General features: G+C 42.9%; 2 protein-coding genes and 1 long non-coding RNA gene across 8 annotated transcripts in view; 2 read left to right on the top strand and 1 right to left on the bottom strand.

The window, feature by feature from the left end:
* The window catches only part of LOC110392503 (mitogen-activated protein kinase 11), a 30,465-nt gene extending 17,058 nt beyond the window's left edge, over positions 1-13,407 (top strand). Inside the window, exons 7-12 of the mRNA XM_021384751.1 lie at positions 2,239-2,353; positions 2,468-2,539; positions 4,213-4,292; positions 7,418-7,496; positions 8,793-8,966; positions 11,917-13,407. Coding sequence (XP_021240426.1) covers positions 2,239-2,353; positions 2,468-2,539; positions 4,213-4,292; positions 7,418-7,496; positions 8,793-8,966; positions 11,917-11,990 — 594 coding nt within the window. The 3' untranslated portion in view covers positions 11,991-13,407. The remainder of the gene's footprint in view (positions 1-2,238; positions 2,354-2,467; positions 2,540-4,212; positions 4,293-7,417; positions 7,497-8,792; positions 8,967-11,916) is intronic.
* Positions 13,714-23,091, bottom strand: LOC110392505. Of its 3 annotated transcripts, XR_002434437.1 has the most exons (6): positions 22,883-23,089; positions 19,881-20,239; positions 18,966-19,784; positions 18,531-18,557; positions 16,725-17,460; positions 13,714-16,504 (listed from the first exon to the last, which is right to left on the bottom strand). It is a non-coding gene; the product is annotated as an uncharacterized LOC110392505 (long non-coding RNA). The 3 variants fall into 3 exon arrangements; XR_002434435.1 differs by having other exon boundaries at positions 16,725-18,557; positions 22,883-23,091; XR_002434436.1 differs by having other exon boundaries at positions 17,293-18,557.
* The window catches only part of LOC110392504 (mitogen-activated protein kinase 12-like), a 33,234-nt gene continuing 29,634 nt past the window's right edge, over positions 21,485-25,084 (top strand). Inside the window, exons 1-2 of one of the 4 annotated variants that reach the window (XR_002434434.1) lie at positions 21,485-22,657; positions 23,119-23,248. Coding sequence is in view for 1 of the 4 variants with exons in the window: in XM_021384752.1 (XP_021240427.1) it covers positions 22,542-22,657; positions 23,119-23,248 (246 nt within the window). In the remaining 3 variants the exon portion in view is untranslated. Of the gene's footprint in view, positions 22,658-23,117; positions 23,249-24,694; positions 24,778-25,084 lie in introns of those variants that run through there. The other 3 variants (XM_021384752.1, XM_021384753.1, XM_021384754.1) reach the window with 3 other exon arrangements.

Here is a 25,084-nt window from a genome sequence, read left to right as displayed (position 1 = left end):
CATTCCTCCCTGGTTCCTCACAGACTGTACGTAGGCTAATAGCACATCTCATGATAGAGTACTTAATTGGGTATCTCTTGCATTTGTAACCTATGATGTCTACACCTACCAAGTTTAGATAAGGCCAAGTAGCAACTTTCATTTTTATATCTACAGAATATACAAGTTAAATTAAATAAAAATGATATGAAAGATGCCGGTATTTCCCGCTATATTACCAGTTACAGGCAGTAAAAACACCAAAACACCAAAAGAAAACAAACCTGTAATTCACACTATTCAGGTACTATGTTAATTAACATATCCATATAAATGCGTATCTTTCTGTTTCTGTGTGATGCAATATTAACTAATAGGCATGAGGCTCTGGAGGAAAAAGGGGAAGTCTACTTGCTTCCTAAGCCTTAAAGCTTGAAAATGAGTAGCTTAGCATTCCTCCATGACATCTGTCTTTCTCTGACTGGGATTCTGATATAATTGCTTTATTCCAGCTGCGAGGGATTTAAGTTTCCAAATATTGTGAGAACAGCAAAAAAAAATCGCAATGCTGAATAAGAGCAATGCTTTTAGGTTCTCATGCTAATCCTGATCTGTTGTAAGAAACTGTAGTTCCTGTTTGGGTTAGTGAGAGCTGCAGATGCTCAGCGAGTTTCATGATTATCCCTTTAATGTTTTCATGCATATATCTTCAGCATCTGTGAAATGTTGTAGTTCATCTGGTTCTGATCATTCACTTTAAAATGTGTGCTGTGCTTTTGTACTGTAAGAGACTTTTTATCTTGTTTTCTTTTATTTTATCTGTGCACATTTCTTCCTACCATTTGCTACATTGTTCTTTGCTTTCTTTATTTTTATAGCTTTACTTCCTCTGATACCAAATTATTTTCTAATGGAACAAACTAGTGGATATTTCCAAGTACAAGCAAGAGGGAAACAGAAGCAAAAAGATGTAGAACGTGTTTGTACGCATTTGATAGAAGGCATCAGCTATTAAAAAAAAAATATGGCTGACGCTTATAATAATGAAGACGTTAGTATTCAAGTTTCGAGCCCTTATTCATGCCTTATTTGCCTCATGGATTTTTGAAAGAAATATATAATGCTCTTAATGTTTATTAGAAGTAAATATGTTAACGTGTTGTCTATACTTTAGCATTTTTCTTTAGACTTTTAATATCTTTGTATTGGATTATAAATGCAGAATTTTGAATTATATCCTTAAAATGTTTGTACTGCCAGCGAAAAGGATTTGCCGTCAGCTTAACAGATCATACTGGATCTCAGCATGGGAGGCTGTGACTGGTTTGAATTCATATTTCTGTTTGAAGAGGTGCTAAATAGTCAGGTAACAAACAGCACTGAGACTGAAATGTTACACGTTCACAACAGCATCTCTTAAAGCCTCGGATACCTTTTAGCTCCACAATTAGTTGGACACTAATTAAAAAATGGAAAGCAAAGAAATGAGCAGAAAAAATTATTTGAAGTAACTTCCTGTCAACGTAAACTTACCAAGAGAGAACATATGGAAGGGAACAGTCTGCCATCGTGCCTATGAGTAATATGTGTACCTCAACCGAGCCCTGTTGTTGTTTCACTGGGGGAGCTCTATCGAAAACAGATGGCACATGATGTAAATGTGTCTTGTTATGCAGGATATATGTTCCCCTCCTAGCGGCATCAGAACACTGCTTGATTTGGGTAAATGCTACCTGCGTGCAGCAGTGCTGAAAGAGGCGTGAGAGGGAGACAGCAGAACTTCTGGGGCTTGTGATTTGCTTGCGTGGTCTTTGAATGTTATGGCCAGTGGCTTTTGCTGTTGGTGCTTTATACAAATGTTCCCAGTTGACAGTGTTTCATTTCTATAGCAACAGTGCTTATTTTTCAAAAAGCAAGTGTCACAGGAAAACTGAACTTCAGGCAAGATGTAAGGTTTTTCTCAGTGGACGAAGGGCCTGACTCATCACCGTGGAAGTATCTCTATGGTCCCCATTGGCAGCACCACGCAGCAGAGAGAGCACAGGAGCTCATGCACAGTATTGCAGTTTTGCTTCACTGGTGGAGAGGTGCTTGAGCTGCTGGATGCACTCAGATATAAACCATCGCGGAATCATAGAACAGCTTGGGTTGGTGGGGACCTTAAAGATCCTCTTTTTCCAACCCTCGTTGGGTGGTAATGGGGAAAATCAGTACCCATTACAAAAGTAACAAGAACTATTTATTTTTATTATTCTGTAGATTTTAGACTTTGGTTTAGCTCGACAAACCGATGATGAAATGACTGGCTACGTTGCAACAAGATGGTACAGAGCTCCAGAAATCATGTTGAACTGGATGCACTACAATCAAACAGGTAGGCTACAGAGGCTTCATTTCACTACAGCTGAATATAGTTATAGTATATGGAAACAACTCCACTTGATGTCTTTGATTCATCCTACGCATTTCTCTCTTCAACTTTTGGCAGTTGACATCTGGTCTGTTGGATGCATCATGGCAGAGTTATTGAAAGGGAAGGCCCTGTTTCCAGGAGATGATTGTATCCTTAAGTAAAAGCAGAAAAATGCAGCTATAGAAATACTGTCTAGTTCTTCCATTTTTCTAATAGCTCGAGTGTATGAAAATGTTTTTCAGGTAACAAATTTCTAAAACTGTAAACATTTTTGTTATTCTTTCATTTTGGTGTGTATGGCAGCTAAATACGAGACCCGCCAGTAGAAAAAGAAACAGGAGCAGATGTTCCTAAGCAATAGTTACATTTCTTCCTTATGTTGTATCTGTATTTATATAATAGCCTGGTTACAAAAGAACCATTATCTTCCACATGTGTATGTTACATAAATTACATACGTTAAAAATGAAGCTGAATAGTGGCAGTATTTTTTTATTTGCTAATGTTAAGTTAAAACTGCTCTAAGGCTGGAAGTTCCTAAAGTGCAAAAAAGATTACTTTTAAATAATAAGTGAATGAATAGAGATATCATTTCCTGTTACGAAAAAGCCAGAGTTTCCAGACGTGCCAAAGGGGCGACGCAGTGCTTTCTTTCCTCCAGCACTGTGCTGTGGATTCCATTGGCACTGCCTGTGCTGACAGGAGAAATGAGAGAACAGGTGCTGAGGAGAGCAGTAAAATCAAACAGTAATGGTAATGAGGAAGGAGAGAATAACTGCATCAGAAGAGGAAAGCTTTTAATGTGAGAAACGAAGGCAAATGCTTTTGTACTGGATGTTGACATTTCTTACTACTCTAAACCTCCCCAACAGTCAACACCTATGCTGAAACCAAGCCACTGCCAGGTGCAGAACAGCATATGCTAGAATTACCTGAAAAAGCTGTTGAGAGAAGTGAGAGGCCAGGTCTTCCCCCCGACTCTTCTGTCAGCCTCATTAGGCTCTACTGTAAGCACAGGCATCATTCAGATGCCCATTGCCTGGGTGATCGCTGTGCTTCAGACTGCTTGGTTATGTACTATGTGGAAAAATCAGTACATCCGGCTTTCAAGAAATAAGATGTTCTGCTGTTACAAAATACTGTCTACAGCTATATGATTACAATTATGTAATTAATTATATTACAACTTACATAGAGTTGTAAAATAACATTCCCTAGGGAAAAATGTAATGTGTTTCCCGGGTCATACGTGACAATGAAAAATGCACATTTTAAAATTTTTAATCTTAACACTGATATAAAACATTTTTTTAAAGCTACCGACTGAGAATTTTCCTTTTACCAGCTCTCAGATTAGTAATCTAGTCCAATTTGATATGATGCACTGTTTTTCAGAAGACCTTCAGATCACTGAAACATAAATGTGTTATTAAAATTCACCTTAAGAGTGTTAAATTGGAAGCTGGGACAGGGAAGCAATATTTTTGTAGGCGGTTTTCTTACCTACAGGCTCACCCAACAGAGATTGGCATAGTACAGTACAAACAATAAAGAATTTGGTACTCCAAATTAGGTTTGAGCAGGTATGAATTTGTATCATCCAATGGTTGGATGGATGGTTGGACTAGGTGATCTTGTAGGTCTTTTCCAACCTAGCTAATTCTATGATTCTATGATAATGGACTAAAATGGAATTTTCTTGCTTAATGGTTTTTAACATCTTAACCACCTGCATGAAAGCTCGTGAATTGTTGAACCCTGCAGTATTGTCTGACATTTACTTTTATTACGTTGCCTTTAATTTTCCTGAAATAATGTAGATATTGATCAGCTAAAGAGAATAATGGAAGTTGTGGGTACACCCAGTTCCGAACTTCTGAAGAAGATATCGTCGGAACATGTGAGTTCACAGCTTCATTGAGTTAGCTCATGTTTTATCATTCTTCTCTAATTGTGTGACAGAGATATCTGATCTGGAAATGAGCTTCATTCACCTTCAGATCATCTTTCTTTTATAATGCTACAATTGCACCGTTCAGAAAATATTATTTTCAGAGGTATCCAAATACCTTGACTGTCAGCTGGATTCATTTTGATACCTGTTCCTGTTTCAAAGGAGTTTGCAATTGATCGTGATGATTTTTTTTCAGCTATACTTATAATAAAAGAACTCAAACTGACGTTCAACTCAGAGCATTATTTTGTTGTTATTAAATCTGATGTCGCCTTCACTTTTACATCTTACATTGTTGTGGGGGAACAGAGATATCAGAATCAAATACTGCGTTCTGCGTGAGTGATCTTATTTGGAATAAGACCCTAATTTGAAAATTCGTATTTATTCATCTCTCTGAATGCTTGTGTGAGGTCCACCCTTAACGATGGTATCTGAATTGTTAATAATGTAACTTTTAACTCTCCATGTGATTTTTTTTTTCAGTTATTTAGTAGACAAACTATTTCCACTTTGTTTCTCTGCTACAGCTACGCTTTCCATATAGACATCGCTCTAATACTGATGGCTGTTCTTCAGGTCATATGTATATTGATGGTTTTCTTTGAACTCAGTAAAGAAAATGCTAGATGTTTAAGTAAGTAGAAAGGGTAGGGGAGCCTAAAACCAACACTACCTTTCTTGAAGATCCAGGCGCAATGAAACCTCATCAGCACAGGCCAGTGCGCAGCCCCAGGGTTTGTGGCTACTGAGCGCCTGAGAGCCACGGGGCAGGAAGAGAATCAGCCCTTAGGCCAGGGGATTGGGCCAAGTCTTGGGCTGTGCTGCATGAAGCGTAGGAACTTGCGTAGCCTTCATATGTTACTAAGATTCTGTGACTGTTGCAATAATGCATTCAGAATGATCTGCACAAATGGGTGATCTGCCCGCAGTAGTCAGTTAGTGAGATTTTTGATTCTGAGATTAAACAACATAAACACTTACTGGAGATGGTGTCTGGTTTTGTCTTTGATTTCTTGTCTAAGCAGACGTGGTGATCCATAGGGATTCTGAAACTGTTACATGGGGCTAATTATAGAGCATAGGGAGAACACAAAAAACAAGTTAATGAGTGGGACTGCAGCTAGGTCACCTCCAGGCTGCTGCTACTGAGCTAGAGGAGCAGCGCCAAGAGGATGCATACCTTGCTTGGAAGTACTGGTCTCGTGCATGGGAGTGTCTATTCCATTCCTTCCCTCTCATTCTTCACCTTGGTTGGCTTTTTTTTTTTTTTTTTTTTTTTTTTGTCCTTATGGTTTAGGTATTACTTAATGCAGCTAGTTTTTGGCAGCATTTTTTTTCTGTTCCTCTAAGCGCAAAGTCAGAGGTTATCTGAAATCTCAAGCCTATTTTCAGTTGTCAGTAGAGTGTTAAATAAATGGGGACTAAAAATCAACGGGATTTTTCAACGCAAGTTACTGAGCTGTTTTGTCAGTCTTTCATTGTTAATACTGGTTTAAACTGATGGCATTTCATTATTTTCAGATTAATTTAAACATCTAGATTCTATTAGTTGCGTTTAAGTGGCAAATATATAGACACAGCTGAATGGTTGCTAAGTATACTTTGACAGGTCTGCATTGGTTGGAGGTAATTTTGACCATATCCTATTCAGTCATGGTTGGATTAGCGGTGCTAATTGATGTCAGCATAGAAAAAACTAATCCACAAATCCACAGATGTTTGTCATAAGATAAATTCACATCTTGTCTCTACCTAGTCCATAGCTTCCATGCAAGAATGTGTGAAAGCTCTGTGCTGCACTGTTCATACACCTAAACTAATGCCTCTGGAAACTTATTTCTGACATTCTAGTATGTGTTTTCTACCTCTATGAAATTTAGGGGCATAAAAGAGGTGGTGTGAATCCTGTGTTTGTCTAGACTTTAAACATCATTCTCTGCACGATTGGCTACAGCTGTTGAAAAAGAAAGCCTTGCTGTCAGCTCCTACAGTAAAAAGGGGAAAATGCTAATGTTGTTTTAATGTGTTGGAGACATAAGTCATGAAGTTTTATTTCCATTAGGATGGGAACCTTATTAAGATTCTGAAATGTCACTAATAGTAGTCTAGAATTATAATAGAATGTGCTTGTATCTTCGAAACAGCAGGAAAAAAATAAATAGATCTGCCTTGTTAAATTAGGACACCATTTAAAAAGAGACTGTGCTATGTAACGTAATGATTTTAAATGTCTTTATGTCAATTCATAGTAGCTGCAGAAACTAAGATGGCAGAGAAAGCTGTGTAGGGAGCAGGATCTGTTTCCTAAATGTAGCCATAGGACTGCACAGATTATGTGTCAGAGTAACCTCAAGCAGTTCAACAAGGGAAAGTGCAACATCCTTCACATGGGGACCCCAAGCACCAGGACATGAATTCTACCGGTTTGGGTAGGAAACAAACTTGCCTCTTTAGCTGTTGTGTTTTCAGAACTCCTGGTTGTGTCTATAGCCTTTACCATCAGCATTCAGCCTCCTCACTGAATAGCATTTCTTTATCTGCTCAGCCCTTTCCTTGGATCATGTGGTGTCAGGCTTCACACCGACATCTGTGGGTCAGATATGAGTGTAGGCCTTCCTAGTGGAGTTTGGATGAGCCTTTCACAGCTATGGAGACAAGGCAAGCTGTAAAATCTGTTAAACATCTGAAGGTCTGTGCCCTAGGAGAATCAGGCTCTGTTCTTTGGTTAGGGAAACTACTGCTCACCTGAGGGGAGAGAGAAGGGAGGGAAGCAGATTGGATGATGCTGCTTTGCAGAGGGTAACTGAAAGATCATTTAGGTGGCAATTTCTGGTTGAGAGCTCCCATTTTGCACAGGTGAGAACATAAGTGCTAACATAAAACCCCTAGAGAAATGTACACCTGTTTCAAACTCTCCTGCCTAATAGTCATGTATATGAGTGACTGTTTAGAAGGTTTCCCATGTGTAAGAAATACAATGAGTATTCGATTTTTTTAGAGCTGATACTGTTACTGTTGGGCAAAATGTAACCTCTATGCATATGGTATGTATATTGATCTATTCCTAGGCAAGAAAGTACATCGAATCTCTTCCACATATGCCTCAACAGGATTTGAAAGCAGTATTTCGTGGTGCCAATCCATTAGGTAAGAAAGTCAGAGTGCTACAGCTTATATCTCTCACTAACTGAACCAAAGATTTCCTTTGCTATGTGTTCCCATGTGATAATTGGCACTGTGAAGAGAGCATTGTTTAACCTTTTGTCCTGAGACTGTTCTTCCTTTGTGAAGCCCAAGTCTTTTGTTTTTGGTAGAGATTACAGGAAACTCCTAATGGAAAAGTCTGTGGGTGAAAACAGTCTGCGGATGAAAAGCAAAAGCAAGCTATATATAGCAGGGGTAAATAAAAAATGTCACAGGATCTGTGTAGAGGCCTCAATTCTGGCTCAGGAAGGCCAGGAGCTGTAAACTGCTGGCAAGGAGGAGAATATACCAGGAAACAGAGCTGTTTGAATGCTCCTTTTGAGTATTATTTCCTAGGAATTTAGGAACCATTGTTGGACACAGGATACTGGGCTAGACTGGCCCATGGTCTGATCTGGCACAACTGTTATTGTGTTTAACCAATTGGATCTGCCTGTTCCAAAGAGATTTTTCTAGGAACCATTTATTGTGATGTGACAAAGAAGATGCTTGAGTCACTTGAAATATCTTTCCACACTTCCTGGCCTGTTCCGTCAAATGTATATTAAAGAGCTGTATAGGGGGAAATATTTTGAGTTAAGATGTGGATTCTTTCTATTTGTTGAAAGACAATTTTATTTTCACAAATATAAGTAGTTGTGAATGTTTTCTTACTGAAAATGGAATCTGAGTGTGTTCCATGAGTACATACTGATATTATAAAGGAAACTTGATGACAGTACTTAGATGAAAGCAGTAACAATCATTTTATATAATAACTTTTGGTAAACTATCCATATAAGGCCAATTTCAGACTTAAAGATCTCTCTAATAATCTGCAGCTGTTGGCTTTAAACCCATTTACTTGACGTTAGGTCTTGTTCTTTTGGAGTTTTTGTCTGATGCGACCACATGAAGCACCTGATGCACAACATGAGACATTTAATTTTAAGCACGCAGGTGTTTTCAGAGTCAAGGCTGTGAATGTCTGAAGAGGTGAACCAGATTTCAAATAGATTATCATGAACCAATGTGCGTACCACAAGCAAAGCAGAAGCTTCTTCCAGCTATGAAAGTTCTACTCACAGTATAAAATCTTCAAAAACTGTTTGTTACATTGCTCAAATTTTGTGAGTTTTTTTTTTCCAATAATGTTAAATGAGCATAAGGTGAGAACAGATTGTGTGCAAAGAGTTGCCTTCTCTTTTACTTCTAGATGGTCCCTTCTGGTTTTGATCCTAGTTTCTCTTTTTCCCGTAGCGGTAGACCTTCTGGAGAAGATGCTTATATTGGACAGTGATAAAAGAGTTACTGCCTCGGCAGCGCTTGCACATCCGTATTTTGTTCAGTATCATGATCCAGATGACGAACCTGAGGCCGAGCTCTATGATGAGTCAATAGAGAATAAAGAGCGAACCATAGAGGAATGGAAAGGTAACAGATAACTGCACACAGGAGTTAATACGGTCAGCAGAACAAAACCTGACTTCAGTAACAGTTTTGCTCTGTTTCTGACCAGAGCAATTTTAACACTTAAACTTCAGGGATGCAAGATCAGTCCGTGTGTTCGTGTGAGTAGATGGGTGGAAGGGTTCATAGTTTCTCTCTGGATTTTGCTCCCTTCCACCATTATTCCTCCAACCACTCCTGACTAGGTTTTCTGTAGCAAGTTTAATCTTAACTAAAAGCTGATGCTAGTTACCATGTAACCACTCGTATTATCTTCCTTTTAATCTTCTAGGCCAGATCCTCAGCTGAAATTACAGTCTTAGGGCAACTGACACTTTTTGGTATTCTGGCCTCACTTTCTTCAGAACCAGAAATGAAAAATTGCTATGTACATGTGTATTTTACTAAATCTCCTTGATATAGCCAACTAACTGGGAATAGATCAAGTGTGCTATTCGTCCTGTTTGAGGTGTGAGTTGATGATTTTACTTCAGAGTGACAAAACCCCAAACCCATCCTTGAGAAAGACTGCAACAACATTTTTTTAGTAGTTAATTCCATGCTTGCATCATGATCATATTGCAGTATAGTATCACAGAAATAATGTGGCTAAACACTAAGTTTGCAAGTATACTTAAAAGTACAGTCCAATTTCATCATCGTCTGATGAGGATGTATTATGCTAAAGCATCCTTACTCAACATTTAAAATTGAGAAATGTTCTAGAAAACTAATTCTTCCTGTTTATTAATAAAGCCGTCTCCTTGGCTTAAGATGAAGTCTGTAACCTATAAAATAAATACTTTTTTGTTTTTATTTATATATTCTACAACTTTTCCTCCAGAAGAGTTTGATAAAATATATTAGCATAGTAGCTAGTTTTATGGTGAACGTTACTGACCTCCCATACCTTCCCCATGGTCTTGTGCTGACTTTCTGCATTTTGTGCCACATTTTATCCTGGGCATTGAGGAGGAGACCAGTAGATTACAAAGATGCCTCAGAGAAAGATAGGAAATGGGTCGTGGGTCTCTCTACAATAAAGGAGCCACTCAGAGTCCTGAAGAGGCTTTCTAGAATCCTAGTGAGCCTGTAGAAAAAGTGAGGATTGAGAGGCATCGGTTGCTCCTCACCCATGCTGCTACGCAAAATCTGGCAGTGAGGAGATGTGTTCACTTAGCTTTTGTGCTTACCAATGGATGATCTGCTTTCTGCTGCTTGTTCAGCTGACCGAGGCCTTAACAGGAAAGTTAAGGAGTTAACAGTTTCTGATTCATAAAGCTGATTTCTGCTTGTGATGAAACTTTGTTAAAATAACTTCAAGAACAGTCTTAGCTTGACTCTTTCTGAACTGATGAGGTGGAGGTGAATTCTCTAGGAAGGGCAGTATATCCTACGGCAGTACCATATTTTTTTTACATCTCTGTGCTTTGGGTACTACAGGAGAAATTCCTTCTTTATACAGGAAAAAAACAATTTCAAAACGATACTGGCACGGAACGTGCAGCTCTTCCTCCTGGCCACATTTTTACCTTAGGAAAGTAAATATTTTCAAGTACCATGTGGACCACATTTAATAAGGTGACATTAAAGGTCACAATTTGCATAAAATGTTTGAATTGTTAATGAAATATTGACCCATTTTCTCCAGACATCAGTGCTGTATTTCTCTTCTTTTTCTGTTCAAATTAAAAGCGGTGCTTGATCCCAAGGGGCACCGAGCAGCCAAAGTGAAATGAGATTTCAGACACTTTGTGTTACACGTTAGGCACTTAAGAGTTTCCTTGACCTCCATTGCACAGCTGAGGTTTGCAGCCCAAGCTCATAGATTTTCTTCTGACATGTTTAATCAGTTAGAAGATATTTCAAAATGCAGAGGCCAGGAGTATGCCATTCAGTTGAATGCTACGCACTATTGCTCCTTCACTGCTGCTCCAGTTCCACGTATCTCAGCATAACATCTGCACTTTCAGCTAACTAGGTGACAGGAGAACAGAGGAAAGAACTTCATAAGCATGCAGGGCACAGCCAGCAGGATAATGTGTAATACAGTCCCAGGCACCTGATCTGTGAGGGCACTGCCTTACTGACTTCAGCCAGGTCCCCTCTATCATACCTGGCTGCCTGTGACCAGGTGCTCTTTAAATGCTGCAGATCGAGCACTGAGTCACCCAACAAATCCTTCAGCCTCAGGGCTCTGTACATGGAATTTCTTCTAGGGAAATCCTTCAGTTGTTAGCAAAGCTGGCACGCTGGTCATTGGATGTGCTGTGCTACAGCATGCTGCACAACTGATGTGTAGCCAAGACCCAACTGTAGGGTTTGTACACCCTTCTTGTAGTAGTGCTAGGTCCACCGTTATGTTTATTAGCTGTCAGATCCTGCAGTGGCACATAGCTGGCCATGTATTTAAGTATGGACTGGATTTGGTCTGTAAGATACAGTATCTAAATTGAGAAACCCTAAACCACCTGCATACAAAGGCATTAGTGCAGAGTTGGAGATGATTTATGTTGGAGGCAATGGACTGAAAGATAATGAAGAACATTCTTTGTGGTTAAAAGTGCACATCTTAAAACCTGTTTGGGTGCTTTGAAAGATTCCAGTTTGCATTACATTTTGTCTTTTATTACATCATTTTGGCAGGACATCTGACAGCATAACTGATGGTTGCATTCCAGGGCCGGTGTGCTTTGGTAATTAGGTGAAGGGGACAGACACGTTTTAGAATAATAGAATAATGTATCCAAGTTAGCAGAAGGACTCCCTAGTGAATGCAGTCTAAGTTTCGATCTAGATAGACTCTAATGAGGCTGGAGATACGAACTACGAGTCACACACATGCATTTAACAGTTCTGTCTGGAATATTTTTCTTTTAAAGAGAAATTAGAGAAAATCACATAACTCTTCTCTCTCTCTTACCCCTCTCTGCAGAACTTACCTATGAAGAAGTGATGAGCTTTAAACCTCCCGACCTGAAAATGGACAGCCTGGAAATAGAACAGTGAATACCGGCAGCTGTGGTTTGCCTTGCTGCACTATGAGGACTGTTAAAATATAACCATACAATTTAACCTGTGTTCAAACGTAGATTTCACTATCCAAAGATATTGGAGAAGATGTGGAAAAGCAGACACGTTATACAGAAGCCAGATGTTGTCTGTTTCGAGGTTTTCTTACCTTGCAATATGAATGTACTCCCAGTTCATAAAGGCTGATAAAGAACTGCTCTGTTCTGACAAAATTATGCACTGAGTTCTGTTTAATGGTGTTTTCTGCATGTTTCATTTTATCGGTCGTATTGCCAAAATGAAGGTGATGTTTTAAATTAATTTTAAAATTGTACATTTAACGCATGAATGTATGCAAACATAAACATAGAATTCCATACAAGCAATCCTTTTTTTTTTTTTTGGCATTAATCTAATTTTAACTGTCTGTTTTCATTTTATTTATAGTTAGTGCCTTTATGAAGAGAGGGTGTGGTAGTGAGATAGACAGAATATGCACACGTAGTCCTATCTGTGGTGGTCTTACAGATTTACTAGATGTCTCTGAAATGATCTAGCACCAGTTGGAAGTCAGTAAAAAAATAAATCTTTGTCTCCTGTTGCCGTTAAGGTGTCTGTCCTCGTTATTTTCCCTGTACGTATCTTTAACCCGCACAGTGCCAGTTTGTGAGGCTGTTGTAACTCCTGATGGTGCTCCTAACCACGCCTCTGGTGGAGGGCTGCTGGTCTTGCAGTTTACAGGAGGGTGCCTTGAAGGTTTCTGTGGTTTCCTGCAAACGTCAGCCAAGGCTGTCACAGATCAAAGTGCAAGAATACTCAGTCCGGTTCAACACTTGGAACTCAGTATTTCTCATTGTTTTGTTTTCCTTCAATTGGTCTGTGAGAAAAGTCTAGAAATTGCCACTGGAAGGCAAGACAAAACAAGATTTAAGAATAGACTGTAGATTTGTGAAAAACAAAGTAGCCATCTTGACAGGTTTTCTTTTCAAGCAAAATTTGAAAGGCTTTCCAGCTTGGAAGATTAAAACATCCATAATAAATTGCAGGACAGACTACATACTGAGTTGTATTAAATAATTTAATTTATTATCTCCTTTCCCAGTGGAAGGCATAATACTAAGACAGGAATATCCTTTGGCATAAGGCCTCTTGTGATTTAATGGCCGTGTCTTTCTCACGTACTCGCAAACTTGGTTGCACAAACTACTCAGTGTTCCTTTTTGTGTCTCGTTCTCACTGTCAAAGTCTCATTTTGGAGGTGGCTTTTTATATTACTTCGGTTTTCTTCAACTTTTGTCCTTTAGATCCGGTTGTACAGCTATTACATGACGTAACGAATTCTACTGCATTTGTTTACCTTCCTCTGTATCTTTTCTATGTAAAAAGATTTTTCTTAATAAACAGATAGAAAAAATCAAGTCCAAGAGTTTTTATTTTTCAAAGACACTTGATATAGTACTTTTGTCTTCTTTGAGAAATAGAAAGAATCATTCCATCTAAAAAACTTGTTCCTCATTTGTGCTTTGCATGGGTAGATAGTGATAGGACAAGGGGGAATGGTTTTAAACTAAAGGAAGGGAGATTGAGATTAGATGTCCAGGGAAGTTCTTTACTGGGAGAGCGGTGAGGTGCTGGAACAGGCTGCCCAGACAGGCTGTGCATGCCCCGTCCCTGGAGGTGCTCAAGGCCAGGTTGGATGGGCCCTGAGCGACCTGATCTAGTACTTGCTCTAGCAGCTGGCAACACTGCCTGCAGCAGGGGGATTGGAACTTGATGATCCTTGGGGTCCCTTCCAACCCAAGCCATTCTATGACCCTTTGACTCCTGTCAATGTTTTCCAATTATCTGATACTTACAGTCAATGGAATGCAGCCATTTGTATTCCACTTTCTTCAGAGCATATTAACCTTGCATGGATTTATTGAGAGTTCTTTGAATTGGTGTCTGGCTGTCACTACAGTGCCAGCCTTTGGAGCTACATGAGGCCTGTAAGGGTTGTTCAGCGATCATCTGAATTTCACACTAAAATTGGTGAAGAGCTTATAAATCCTTAAATGATTTGTCTGGCTACCTAGTGAAAATCACAACTCAGTCATGTCTTGAGCATATATTTTTTCATTTACTTGTTTACCACTTAACAGAAAAATAGTTCAGTGCTTTATTTTCTCTGAAATCTCATCCTGAGCGTGCTCGCCTGGTCTGCAACTGTTTTCCAGCTGGAAGGGCAAGGATGCAATAAATTTCATGAGAACCCCCTGCATCAAACAATAATGAATTTAATGTGGGATTTGTCCCATCATCTATTTAATCTGGTTTCCTAGCTATGGGGGTGGCCAGCACCAAATGTTTCAAAAGAACGTGTAAAACTCCGTGGTAGGCAAATAGCAGACAATCTCTGCTTCTCATATCCTGTTAAGTAGAAAGACAAAAAGTTTTTTATCACTTCCAAAATTTGTTCTACTGGCAACTCTGAGTCTTCCTTAACTGGGTGGTTAAAATCCCAAACAAAAATGTGTTCTATTTTCCATTCACAGATGTGATTTTTTTCTAGGAGATAAATTATGTAGGAAGAATACAGTCATAGCCACGTGCAAACTAATCAGAGGTGACAGTAATGGGTAACGGGAGCTCAGCTATTTTTAATGAAGTACTGTCAAAACTCATAAATCATTATCTCATTGTAATGTCAGGAAAAATGGTAGCGTGAAAGACATTTTTTTTCCTCCATTTCCCAAATCAAGGCCATTTCTTTGACCCCAAAAGCCACTAATTAACCTATTTTTGTTAGAACAGGTAACAGACTCCCTAGTGGAAATGCAGGAATGTGATGCGGTAAGTTTATCAGTTTACAACAGCAGGACAGGGTAATTGGAAAGGCAGTACCCTACTGAGACCAAAACACGGAAGGCTTAGTCCTAGTAATGCTTATCATCTGAACACAGATGGAAAAAAAACATCTGTCCACCACCAGAAGCAGGCAAAGAGAGGTATATATCTCTATTAGGGTCTTTCACATCTGTAAGATCACTTAGAACTAAATGTAAAGAGTATGTAAAAATAAAATTAAGGACTTCATTTTAGCTTTCTTGCTAAAAAGTGTTCAATAAAGGAATTGTTTACAGGGCCCAAATTTTAATTGCAAAACTTTTTATAGTGGGTTGAACTGGGGTTTCTTTTCCAATCTCCTGACACCACTTTTATTATAAGCATGCTTTCATATGTTCTCTCTGTATATTGCATGTACGTTTGCAGAAAGTGCCCTAGGTTGTCCACAGTAAATGATCATAGAATCGCTTGAGTTGGAAGGGACCTCCAAAGGCCACCTAGTCCAACCTCCCTGCAGTGAGCAGGGACATCTACAGCTAGATCAGGTTGCTCAGAGCCCTGTCCAGCCTGACCTTGAATGTTTCCAGGGACGGGGCTTTCACTGTTTCTCTGGAGAACCTGTTCCAGTGCCTCCCCACCCTTATCGTAAAAAACTTTTTCCTTATGTCCAATCTAAATCTCCCCCTTTTGAGTTTGAAACTATTTCGCCTTGACCTATCACCACAGTCCCTGCTGAACAGTCCGTCCCCTTCTTTCTTACAGCTCCCCTTCAGATACTGAAAGACCACTCTCTGGTATCCCCGAAGCCTTCTCTTTTCCAGGCTGAACAGCCCCAGCTCTCTCAGCCTGTCCTCATAAGGGAGGAGTTCCATCCCTTGAATTGTTTTTGCGGCCGTTCTCTGAACGTGCTCCAACAGGTTCGTGTCTTTCCTCTACTGATGACTCGACATCTGGACACAGTACACCAGGTGAGGTCTTACCAGCGCAGGATCACCTTGCTTGCCCTACTGGCTACATTTCTTTTGATGCAGCTCAGGATACAGCTGGCTTTCTGGGCTGTGAGGACACATTGCTGGCTCACATCCAGCTTGCCATCCACCGGTACCCCCAGGTCCTTTTCCGCAGGGCTGTGCTCACTATCCTTCCTTCCCCAAGCTTGTATTGATAGTAGAGGTTACCATAATCCAGGTGCAAGACCTTGCACTTGGATTTACTGAACCTCATGAGGTTCATCTGGGCCCACTGCTCGAGCTGTTAGGTCTCTCGGGCATCCTGTCCCTCAGGCATGTTGACTGCACCACACAGCTTGGTGTCATCCACAAACTTGCTGAGGGTGCACTCAATCTCAATGTTGTTCATGAAGATATTAAAGAGCACTGGTACCTGAGGGAAACTACTCTTCAGTGGTATCCAGCCGGACCTTCAATCTCTGATCACCACTCACTGGGTATGATCTTGCAAACCAGTTCCTCATTCATCAAATAGACAAGCCATCAAATCTGTATCTTTCCAATTTGGACAGAAGGATGTTGTGGGCTACTGTGTCAAAGGCCTTACTTGGATGACAACAGTGGTTCTTCCCTTGTCCACTGATGCAGTTTTGCCATCATAGAAGGCCACAAGGTTGGTCAGGCAGGACTTGTCTTTGGTGCTGCTTGTAATTGATGGTGCTCGTTATCCCTGACCTGTAAAGCACAGAATTAATTCTCAGCAAAACACATCTAAACAACACAGCTGCGCCTCAGCTACTCACATTTCCACTGAAGGAAAACATCATAACCCTCTGAGGGCTCTCACTGATTAATTACTGTCATTGTTAGCAATTTACTTCTACTCTAAATTTACCTAATTTCGGCTTTCAGTCACTAGAGCTTGTTATCTCACTACCTACTAAATTGAAATTACCTCTAGTATTTATTATCTCACTCTAATCAGTGTTAAGTGCAACTCCAAGTCTAGTAATTTTGTCATTGGAAGTAAAAGGTCCTGCAAAAGGAAAAACAAGCCTTTAACATCCAGCTCAATCTTTTGACATGCTCAAGTATAGCCTTACATGTCTATTAAAATCTGCATCTTCGTTTTTAAGCTACCTCAGCAGCATCTGTAATTTACAAATGCAATGATAGAAAGAAAAACTGGGTTAGAGAAAAAGCACAGCCTAACAGGCTATCAGTTGCCGTAATACACAGAATTTCCTCCTCCGAGTACTTGTGGCCACAAAAGTATGAAACAGCAGGGTTACTAATAACTTTAGGAACTTAGAGAAAAAAAAGTCAAATAGAGAACTCGGTAATCAGCACTGATGTATGAAAAAATATCATGCAACAGTAGGTCAAGACCTATCAATTAGACAGCATTGTTGTAGAATTCCCATTAATGCTCTTAGTATGTTTTTATTTGGCACAAAAGATGAAAGGAAAAGAGGAGGTGGTTCAGTTCACTGCAAGGTCAGACACACATTGTGAGCACTCACCCCAGGACCGGGGGACGGCTGTTTCAAGGACAGAATATTGGGAAAAAAAACACATTTGGCAGAGGTGGGGAGCAGTCAATACAAAAGCCACTTCCTTCCTTCTTCCTGTCACATGTGCTCCTGGATAATAAAAAGCATGCAGACATCCACCTCTCCAACACTCACAACCTGCTCAGAGATGAATGTATTAAAAATTACACCATTTACATGCAGTGACAAACTACTTAACTAGTACCCTTAGCTACATCTGTAATTGCTGGATTGGTTCAGGAATCCCAGACGGGTGAGCAGTGAGAAAGATTTAGTTCTGGCTAAAAGAGAAATGCACTGCAAGATGGACAAAATTATCTCTTTTGTTAGCAGCAGAAAGGAATTCAAGCAAAGCAAGCTCAGTCTCATTGGGAAAGAACTAACGGCAACACCTCTGCTCCCCTTTGAAGGAACTGCTTGTTTCTCTTGCATACGAACCACGCTGCCAGTGTCGGCAGATACAGTGCAGCTCCCTGAAGCTGGTTCTCAGGAAATCAGCATGCTCTTGCAAAGCGTGCCTACCAAGCAGCATTCATCTATCAGTCTTTGACACTGATTGGTTTTCAGTTCTGAGTGCTATGCACATTACTAAATGGGACCCATGTAAGTAGGCAAAGACAAAAGCACGAGGATTTTATGTGACTAGTATCACGAGGGCCAGAAAGCTGCATTAATGCAGCTGTCATTGACCTTGCTGCTGCTGTATAAAATATAGAGCTGATATGCATAAAAGGGTCTAAGTTAAAGGGGCTTGTGAGCTTCCTATACTAAAGCTGATCTTCTAACAAATCCATTATGCTGAAAATTTCTGCATAACGAGCAAAGCTGTTCAATTAGGCTTCAATGCTGCATGCATACAGACGCTTCATTTTGCACTCACACAGTCCCTCAGCTTCAATTACTGTCTCCAATTAACATGTGCAGTTGTACACAGGTTTTAGCTGCTCCTTTTAGGTTCCAGATTGATCACAAAGGACAGTGAATGCGGGAAATAATGAATCTCAGTGGCAGCCCTGAGACAAATATACATCACACCCGCCATATCTGGCAGCCCCCACTGAGCCATACTTTGCCCCTCGTAGAATAACACCCTGTAGATTAGCACTAAGATATTCATATTTCATACTCATTTTGTTATGGAGCCCAAAGGCTCAAATCAAGACCAAACCCCAGTCACGTTTCATTCTGCGAAAAACTACACAACATACCTGGTCCCGTCCAGCCTTCTCATCCGGCTGAAATGGAAACGCAACAAATGAGCACAACATAAAGGCTGACGGAAAACACGGGTAAGAGTAGCACCAAGCTTTTGGTGACAGAAACAGGTGATATGCACAGCTATGTAGTGACAAACAAGTTAAGCTTTCAGCTATATCCATTAGTGCCCTTTTTGTATGATTTTTGCATCAGAGATGGAAAACTCTTCAAGAGTAATTTTTCCTCTGCACAATAAGATCTCAGGCTGATAATGTGTGATATTTTAAAAACACCACTGCTTCCTTCTCGGTCCAAACCCCCCAAATTCAGACACAAACCCAGACTCCCCACACACGTTTATTGCAGGAATCAGTAAGGAGAGGGCCTTTAGGCAGGATCTGAGGACAGAGTCATGCGAGTGTGACAAACAGTTGTTCTATATGTACCTGTCTGCTATCCCTACACCTGGCTTTGCTTCTGCCATCTCACCTCCAGCACGCAGGGATAAACGGGCAGCAAACGCTGTTGTAACACCTCACTCAGCATCTTGAACAAGTGGAATGCCTAGCCAAAGAAAATAAAAATAAAAAACACCTCAGTAGTACATAATTATTCCTATCAGAATACTTACTGTAGAGCATTCTCACGGCACGACTGAGCCCCCAACTCTCCTCAGTGCCACGTACAGTGAAATTCAAGCACCCTGCTCAGAGGTCAGAGAAACAACCACCGAATAGTTGCAAAACACTTGGCAACAGCTCCACGAGGGAAGGGTGTGGACACAATAGCACAGGAATATTGTCAGAAGAAAACTGACACTTTTGTTTCAGCTTTATTTCTCCTTGCACTAAATGAAATTGGTTTGTTTCCTCCACAGCAACGTATATAAATAGATAAGATCAGACTACTTTTTGAAGGCGGTGATAGAAAGAGGACTGGCGGTCAGCCCATACTTTTCTGTCCTGACAAACAGTGCCGTGCCACTTTGTCACCATTAACAGACAGTTTGACCTGAGCAGTTACCATGCAACTCTCTCACCAGGCTCTGTAACTGCTCTTCCTCTGCAGAACTCCTCAGGAAGATGCGGCTAACTTCTCCACTGCTCTCTCACAGGGCTGCTTCTCCAGCATGAAAGTCTCATGTCCAGACTGGAGTATGAACTGAGTTATCAGTCCCTGAAGAGATTATAAAGACTATTTTACACATCCCATTTATCACACGTTTTGCAGCTGATGGCAACCTTCCAACACTGAAAGGTGGTTCTCTAAAAGAAAAAAAAAAGTTTTGTTGTAACAATCTTCCCAATGTTCCCCTTACAGATTGGGCACTAAGTGTGGGTTTTGCATCATAAATTTATTACCTTTTATTCATGATGTCTGAGGAAGGTCTCCTTTTGTTCCACAGTCTTTACATTAAATGCACGCCAAAAGCAGAAACATCTGATAGCTTTCCTTTTTCAATTAGTCCTGCCCAGCACACACTGCCTAGGATAAGATATGGCTGTGGTATCATGCTAGAGTGACTGCAACAGACTGCCTTTGGGAAAATACCATATACTACATCCAACTAAGCCTAGCAGGTCACTAAGACCTGTCAGCTGTGGATGGATCCAAGTTATTAGATATTAAATAATGGACAGACTCAAAATCCAGTAAGAGGTACTGCTGTCTAGCTCTCACCAGGCCCATGCTGTATCCAGCCATCATCTGGATGCAAACACTGCAAAAAAGAGATATCAGAAATTTAATAAACAAACAAGAAAACACTTCTGGGATGGTTGATTTGAGAAACAAATGCGTACCACTGATCTAACTGACACAAGCCCAGCGCTACCTGCCAAGTGCCAGAAGGCTGCTTTCTGTTCTCACTAACACAGCTAAGTCAAATGAGTGACCTATCGGCAGAGAGCAGCACTGGAGAACAGCTGTGTGGTGGAAGGATGTGAGTTTGTACCTGACACATCAATGGTGGGAGGAGGCGGGCAGGGCTGTTCGCCCGAACTGAGCAGGGACACCCAGCAAGGCCAGATCACCCCTTTCCAGAAAAGCCACAAACTGAACTCTCGCGACAGCAAGCCTGAATTACCCAACCTCAGCAACATTGCTCAGGGCTGAAGTCAGACCAAACAAAGGGCAAGAATTCTAGTTATACACACACAGAGAAAACATAGAATTTATTTAAAAGCGGGTCTTTGCCTTACACGTGCTGACCAGGCCTATTTGCTATGGAAATACAGCACCGTGGAGGTTTTAAGCAGCTGTTTGAACGGCTTCACACCACACCAGAGATGCACAGACCACTTGCTCATCCACTGCCTCCTGCCTGCAGATACATCTGTGCACGCAGAGCTGCAGGAAGCAGCGGTCGCACAGCCCCGGCCCGGCAGCAGGACTGCCCCCAGCCTGCTGCTGTCCCTGTCACTGCCCACAGCTGCTGCTGCTGGCACCACTGCTAGTGTCCTTACGACTGCAGCACCCAATGCCTGCCACAACCACCACACATTTCTCTGCTCCCACTTACTGTTAGAATATCATTTGATGCAGTACAATACTTCAACTGCCTTCAGTTATAATCGTAGAGGCCACTTTTCTCTGCTGCCTGTAATTCTCATTTCTTCCTCTTTCCATTTCTATTTTTTACTTTAAATCCCTTAACACTTTAGCGTAAAAATCAGCTGCATCTTACCACATCCAAAGCACTGACACAGGAGTCCAGACTACAAGAGCCACACCACAGAATCACAGAATGGCTTGGGTTGGAGGGGACCTTGAAGACCATCCAGAGCCAACCTCCTGCTGTGGGCAGGCTGCCACCCACCAGCTCAGGCTGCCCAGGGCCCCATCCAACCCAGCCTTGCACGGCTCCAGGGATGGGGCACCCACAGCTTCTCTGGGCAGCTGTGCCAGGGCCTCACCGCCTGCTGACTAAAGAATTTCCTTCTAACATCTAACCTAAATTTCTCCCCTTGTAGTTTAAAGCCATTCCCCCTTGTCCTATCAGAGCACGTAAAATGTCATTCTTCCTCCTGCTTACAAGCTTCTTTCAAGTACTGGAAGGCTGCAGTGAGGTCTCCCTGGAACCTTCTCTTCTCCAGGCTGAACAAGCCCATGGTGTGCACGCACCCGGATGAAGGCCGGAGTGTACTTGCACTCAGCTCCATAGCAAGGATTCTCAGTTTACCTCAGCACAATACCTAGCGTGGCACGCTGGGCCTGCAGGGAGCCCTGGGCTCACCACACAGCCATCCATCCACACTCCTGTCAGCTCCCACTCCCACCTCCCAGTGCCAGCTGTCCCTGCCAAGGCTGATTTCATGGAACTGGGGAGGTATCTTGAGCTTTGCAGAACAATAAAATACACGTCACCCACCAGATCCACAAACACAAGGCAGAGTGCAAGTGTGTCATAGGGAACAGATGGATTTTGAGCATGTCTTCGAGCAGCAGAAGCCTCACACCTCTTTCTCTGTGGCCATAGCGAGGCACAGGCGCTGGATGAGGCTGAGCGGCCACGGCTGCACCTCAGCTCTCTGGGCCTCTCGCCCCGCCGTGTCAGCGCTGTGAGGGAGCTGCCCTCGGCGTCCGCATGGGCAGCGGCACAGCCCTGGCCACGCCGCCGCGGGGAGAGGGGCGGAAAGCAGAAGTGCTGGAGGCGCTGAGCCGCTGGAAGAGCTAACACGGAGGTCTGAGGGAAAGCCCCCGGAGCAGCGCTGCCACGCACCATTCTTCCCGTGCCCAGCACCTGCCGACCCATCGCCTTTCCAGGCGGCCAGCCCGCCGGGCACCGCGCGTCTCCTCCCGCACTCGGGGGCACAGAGGGGCACTCAGCAGAGGGCAGGGCGCTGGGCCAGGCGGTGCCCCCAGCAGAGCACGGCCCTGCCGGGGGAGCGGGGCAGAGGCGGGCGGGAGGGAGGCGCGGAGGGAGCGCGGCCAAGCCCGGCCCCTCGGCTGCTCAGCCCGGCCCGGCGCTCGGCGCTCCCCCCGGGCTCTTTGTTGGAGGTGGCGGCAGGGGGCCGCGCGCTATGTCCTCCCCCAGGAACGGCTTCTACCGGCAGGAGATCACCAAGACGCTCTGGGAAGTACGGGACCGCTACCGGGACCTGCAGCCCGTGGGCTCCGGCGCCTACGGAACCGTCTGGTAAGCGGGAAGGGGCCGGGCTGCGGCTGCCCCGGGAGGGAGGGGGCACCCCGGGGGTGAGGGCGGTCGAGATGGCGGCTCGGTGGGGCACGGTCCGGGGCCGGAGGGGCGCGGCGCTTTCTCTTTCCTCCCGGCCAACTTTTTCCGGCGGCCGTGTCCGAGCCGGGCTGCGCTGCCGGGCCCGGGGGGGTGGGGGGGGGCGACGAGGGGCGGCCCCACCCGCACCTGCGGCCGCGTCCCGCGGAGAGCCGGGCCGAGGAGCGGGGATCCGCCCGTCCGAGGTTGGGAACGCGCTCCGAGCCGCGCGTGTCCCCATCCCGCGCTCCACCCTGGAGCGGGGCACCTGGGTTGGGTTCTTTTTTTTTTGCCGGGCACGCCGCTGGCGAGGCAGGGCAGGGCAGGCAGGGCATGGCGGTGCCGCTCCACCCGCATTCACCCGGCGCTGTTCTGCTCTCCTGAAGCTCCGCTGTGGATGGAAGAAGCGGCACCAAAGTGGCCATTAAGAAGCTGTACCGCCCCTTTCAGTCCCAGATCCTTGCCAAGAGAGCCTACCGAGAGCTGCGCCTCCTGAAGCACATGAAGCACGAAAACGTGAGTTCAGTCCTAACAGAGCTTGCACACACTGAAAAAAAAAGGAGGTAGGCAGAGTTGGGGAAGCTGACGTGCAGCTGCACAGTGTTCAGGGCTCTTTGACAAGACCTGCTTGTCTGTCCTTCGTCTGCCTGTCCTTGATCTGCGAACACTGGCTCACACAAATGGGAGTCTCCTGTGAGAAGCACCATCTCACTGCCCTGTAGGAAAGGTTGGGTGGGAAGGGCTAGAGCCATGGTGGAATTTGTGCTCCAGGCCAATGAGAGAGATGGAGAGCCCAGAAATTCCATCCTTGACATTACATCCCTATGAGGTCCAGGAGCATTGGTCTGCGCTGTGCATCCCACGTGGCAGCATCTGAACTTAAACAGGTTTTCAGAACTTGTTGAAGGTGGGCATGTGATGCATGCATACCTACTTGGGGGAGTAGGGCTTTTGTTTTTATCTTTCATGAAGTATGTGGAAGTGTTGATTTTGTACTAATATTAAACAGGGAATGTTTGGGAATAACTAAACCAAGTACTTTACTGGGAAGCAAAGAATAGGACACGGCACTCGGCACATATTCCCACACAATATGAAAGACGAACAGCTGTAGGAAGAAGTGTTGAAAGTGTGATAAAGATGTTTATCCTGAATAGATCTGTGCAAAAACTTTTGTGGAATTGAAGAGTGAGGAGAGGGCCCCAAGGTGGGCTTGGAGGATCGCAGTAGTGGCTTTAAATGCTTTAAATTAAAAAAAAAGAAAGAAAGATTGGGGGTGGTGGCTTATTAAAATGATACATCAGAGTCTGTTTTCAAATAATAATGTGGGAGATTGATGTGGGAGGTTGGAGCATCTCTCCATTCACATAGCCTTCACAGCAAGCTATGTGATGGAGAATGAGGAGGGAAACTGGTGCTACCAGTAACCTGTCCTTGTCATTCAACATTATGGGATTAACAGTCTGAGTACCAGCAATGTCTAGGTTCATTTTGAAGAATAATCAGTGGGGTATCTGGACTGTCCATTTCATTCTCCTCTCCTCATGCTTGAGTGGTCCTGTCAGTGCCAGGAGTTGGACTTGATGATCCTTATGGGTCTCTTCCAACACGGGATATTCTATGGTTCTATGGTCCAGAAAAAGCAGGCCTTGTTGTAGGCTTAGGGTTTTGTGTGCCTCTTAACGTTTTAGTCTGAATCTCTTAGCGTATTTCTTCATTTTACTTCATGATCCCCTTGAAGTAACGGCTTTTTAACCGCCATTGTACATATCAAAGAGTTCACTTTTGCAGGGAACTTCTATGTCACACATGGGCTTCTATACTCTCTGCATTTTCTTCACTGACTATCTGGGAGCAGATAGCTCATGCAATCGAAAGCTCTTAACTGTGTCCAGAATGTGCAGACTGTTTGTCTTCCATTTCCCAGAATCATGTTTTGGGTAGCATTTTCCATTTGTGTAGGCCCTTCAGGACGGTACTCTGGAACCTCACCTCAAGCTTGTTGGATAACTAAAGAGTGCAGAAGGAAGTGCTCACTGGGGAATGTGAGTACCATTTGTAATAGTTACAAATCAATGTATATGCTGGAAGGGAATAATATATTACATATCGTCTTAGAAAACAGTTTGGGCCACGGAAGGAAAAATCTGGTCTAGGTGCTAAGGAAAAGTTTTAGCACAAATTATGGTATTTACTCATTAAAGAACAATGACAAGATAAATGATCACGCAAGGAATGTGCGGACACTGGGGAGGCAGACACTGACCCCTCCACCCATCCAGTATGAGGCTGAAGGGGCAGTACAGCCCTTCATGAGAATTTCCATCCATGATTCCAGTCTCATACCGTTCA

Source organism: Numida meleagris, chromosome 1, assembly GCF_002078875.1.
Source record: "Numida meleagris isolate 19003 breed g44 Domestic line chromosome 1, NumMel1.0, whole genome shotgun sequence".
Classification (NCBI taxonomy): Eukaryota; Metazoa; Chordata; class Aves; order Galliformes; family Numididae; genus Numida; species Numida meleagris.
This window is presented reverse-complemented; position numbering and strand designations above follow the sequence as displayed.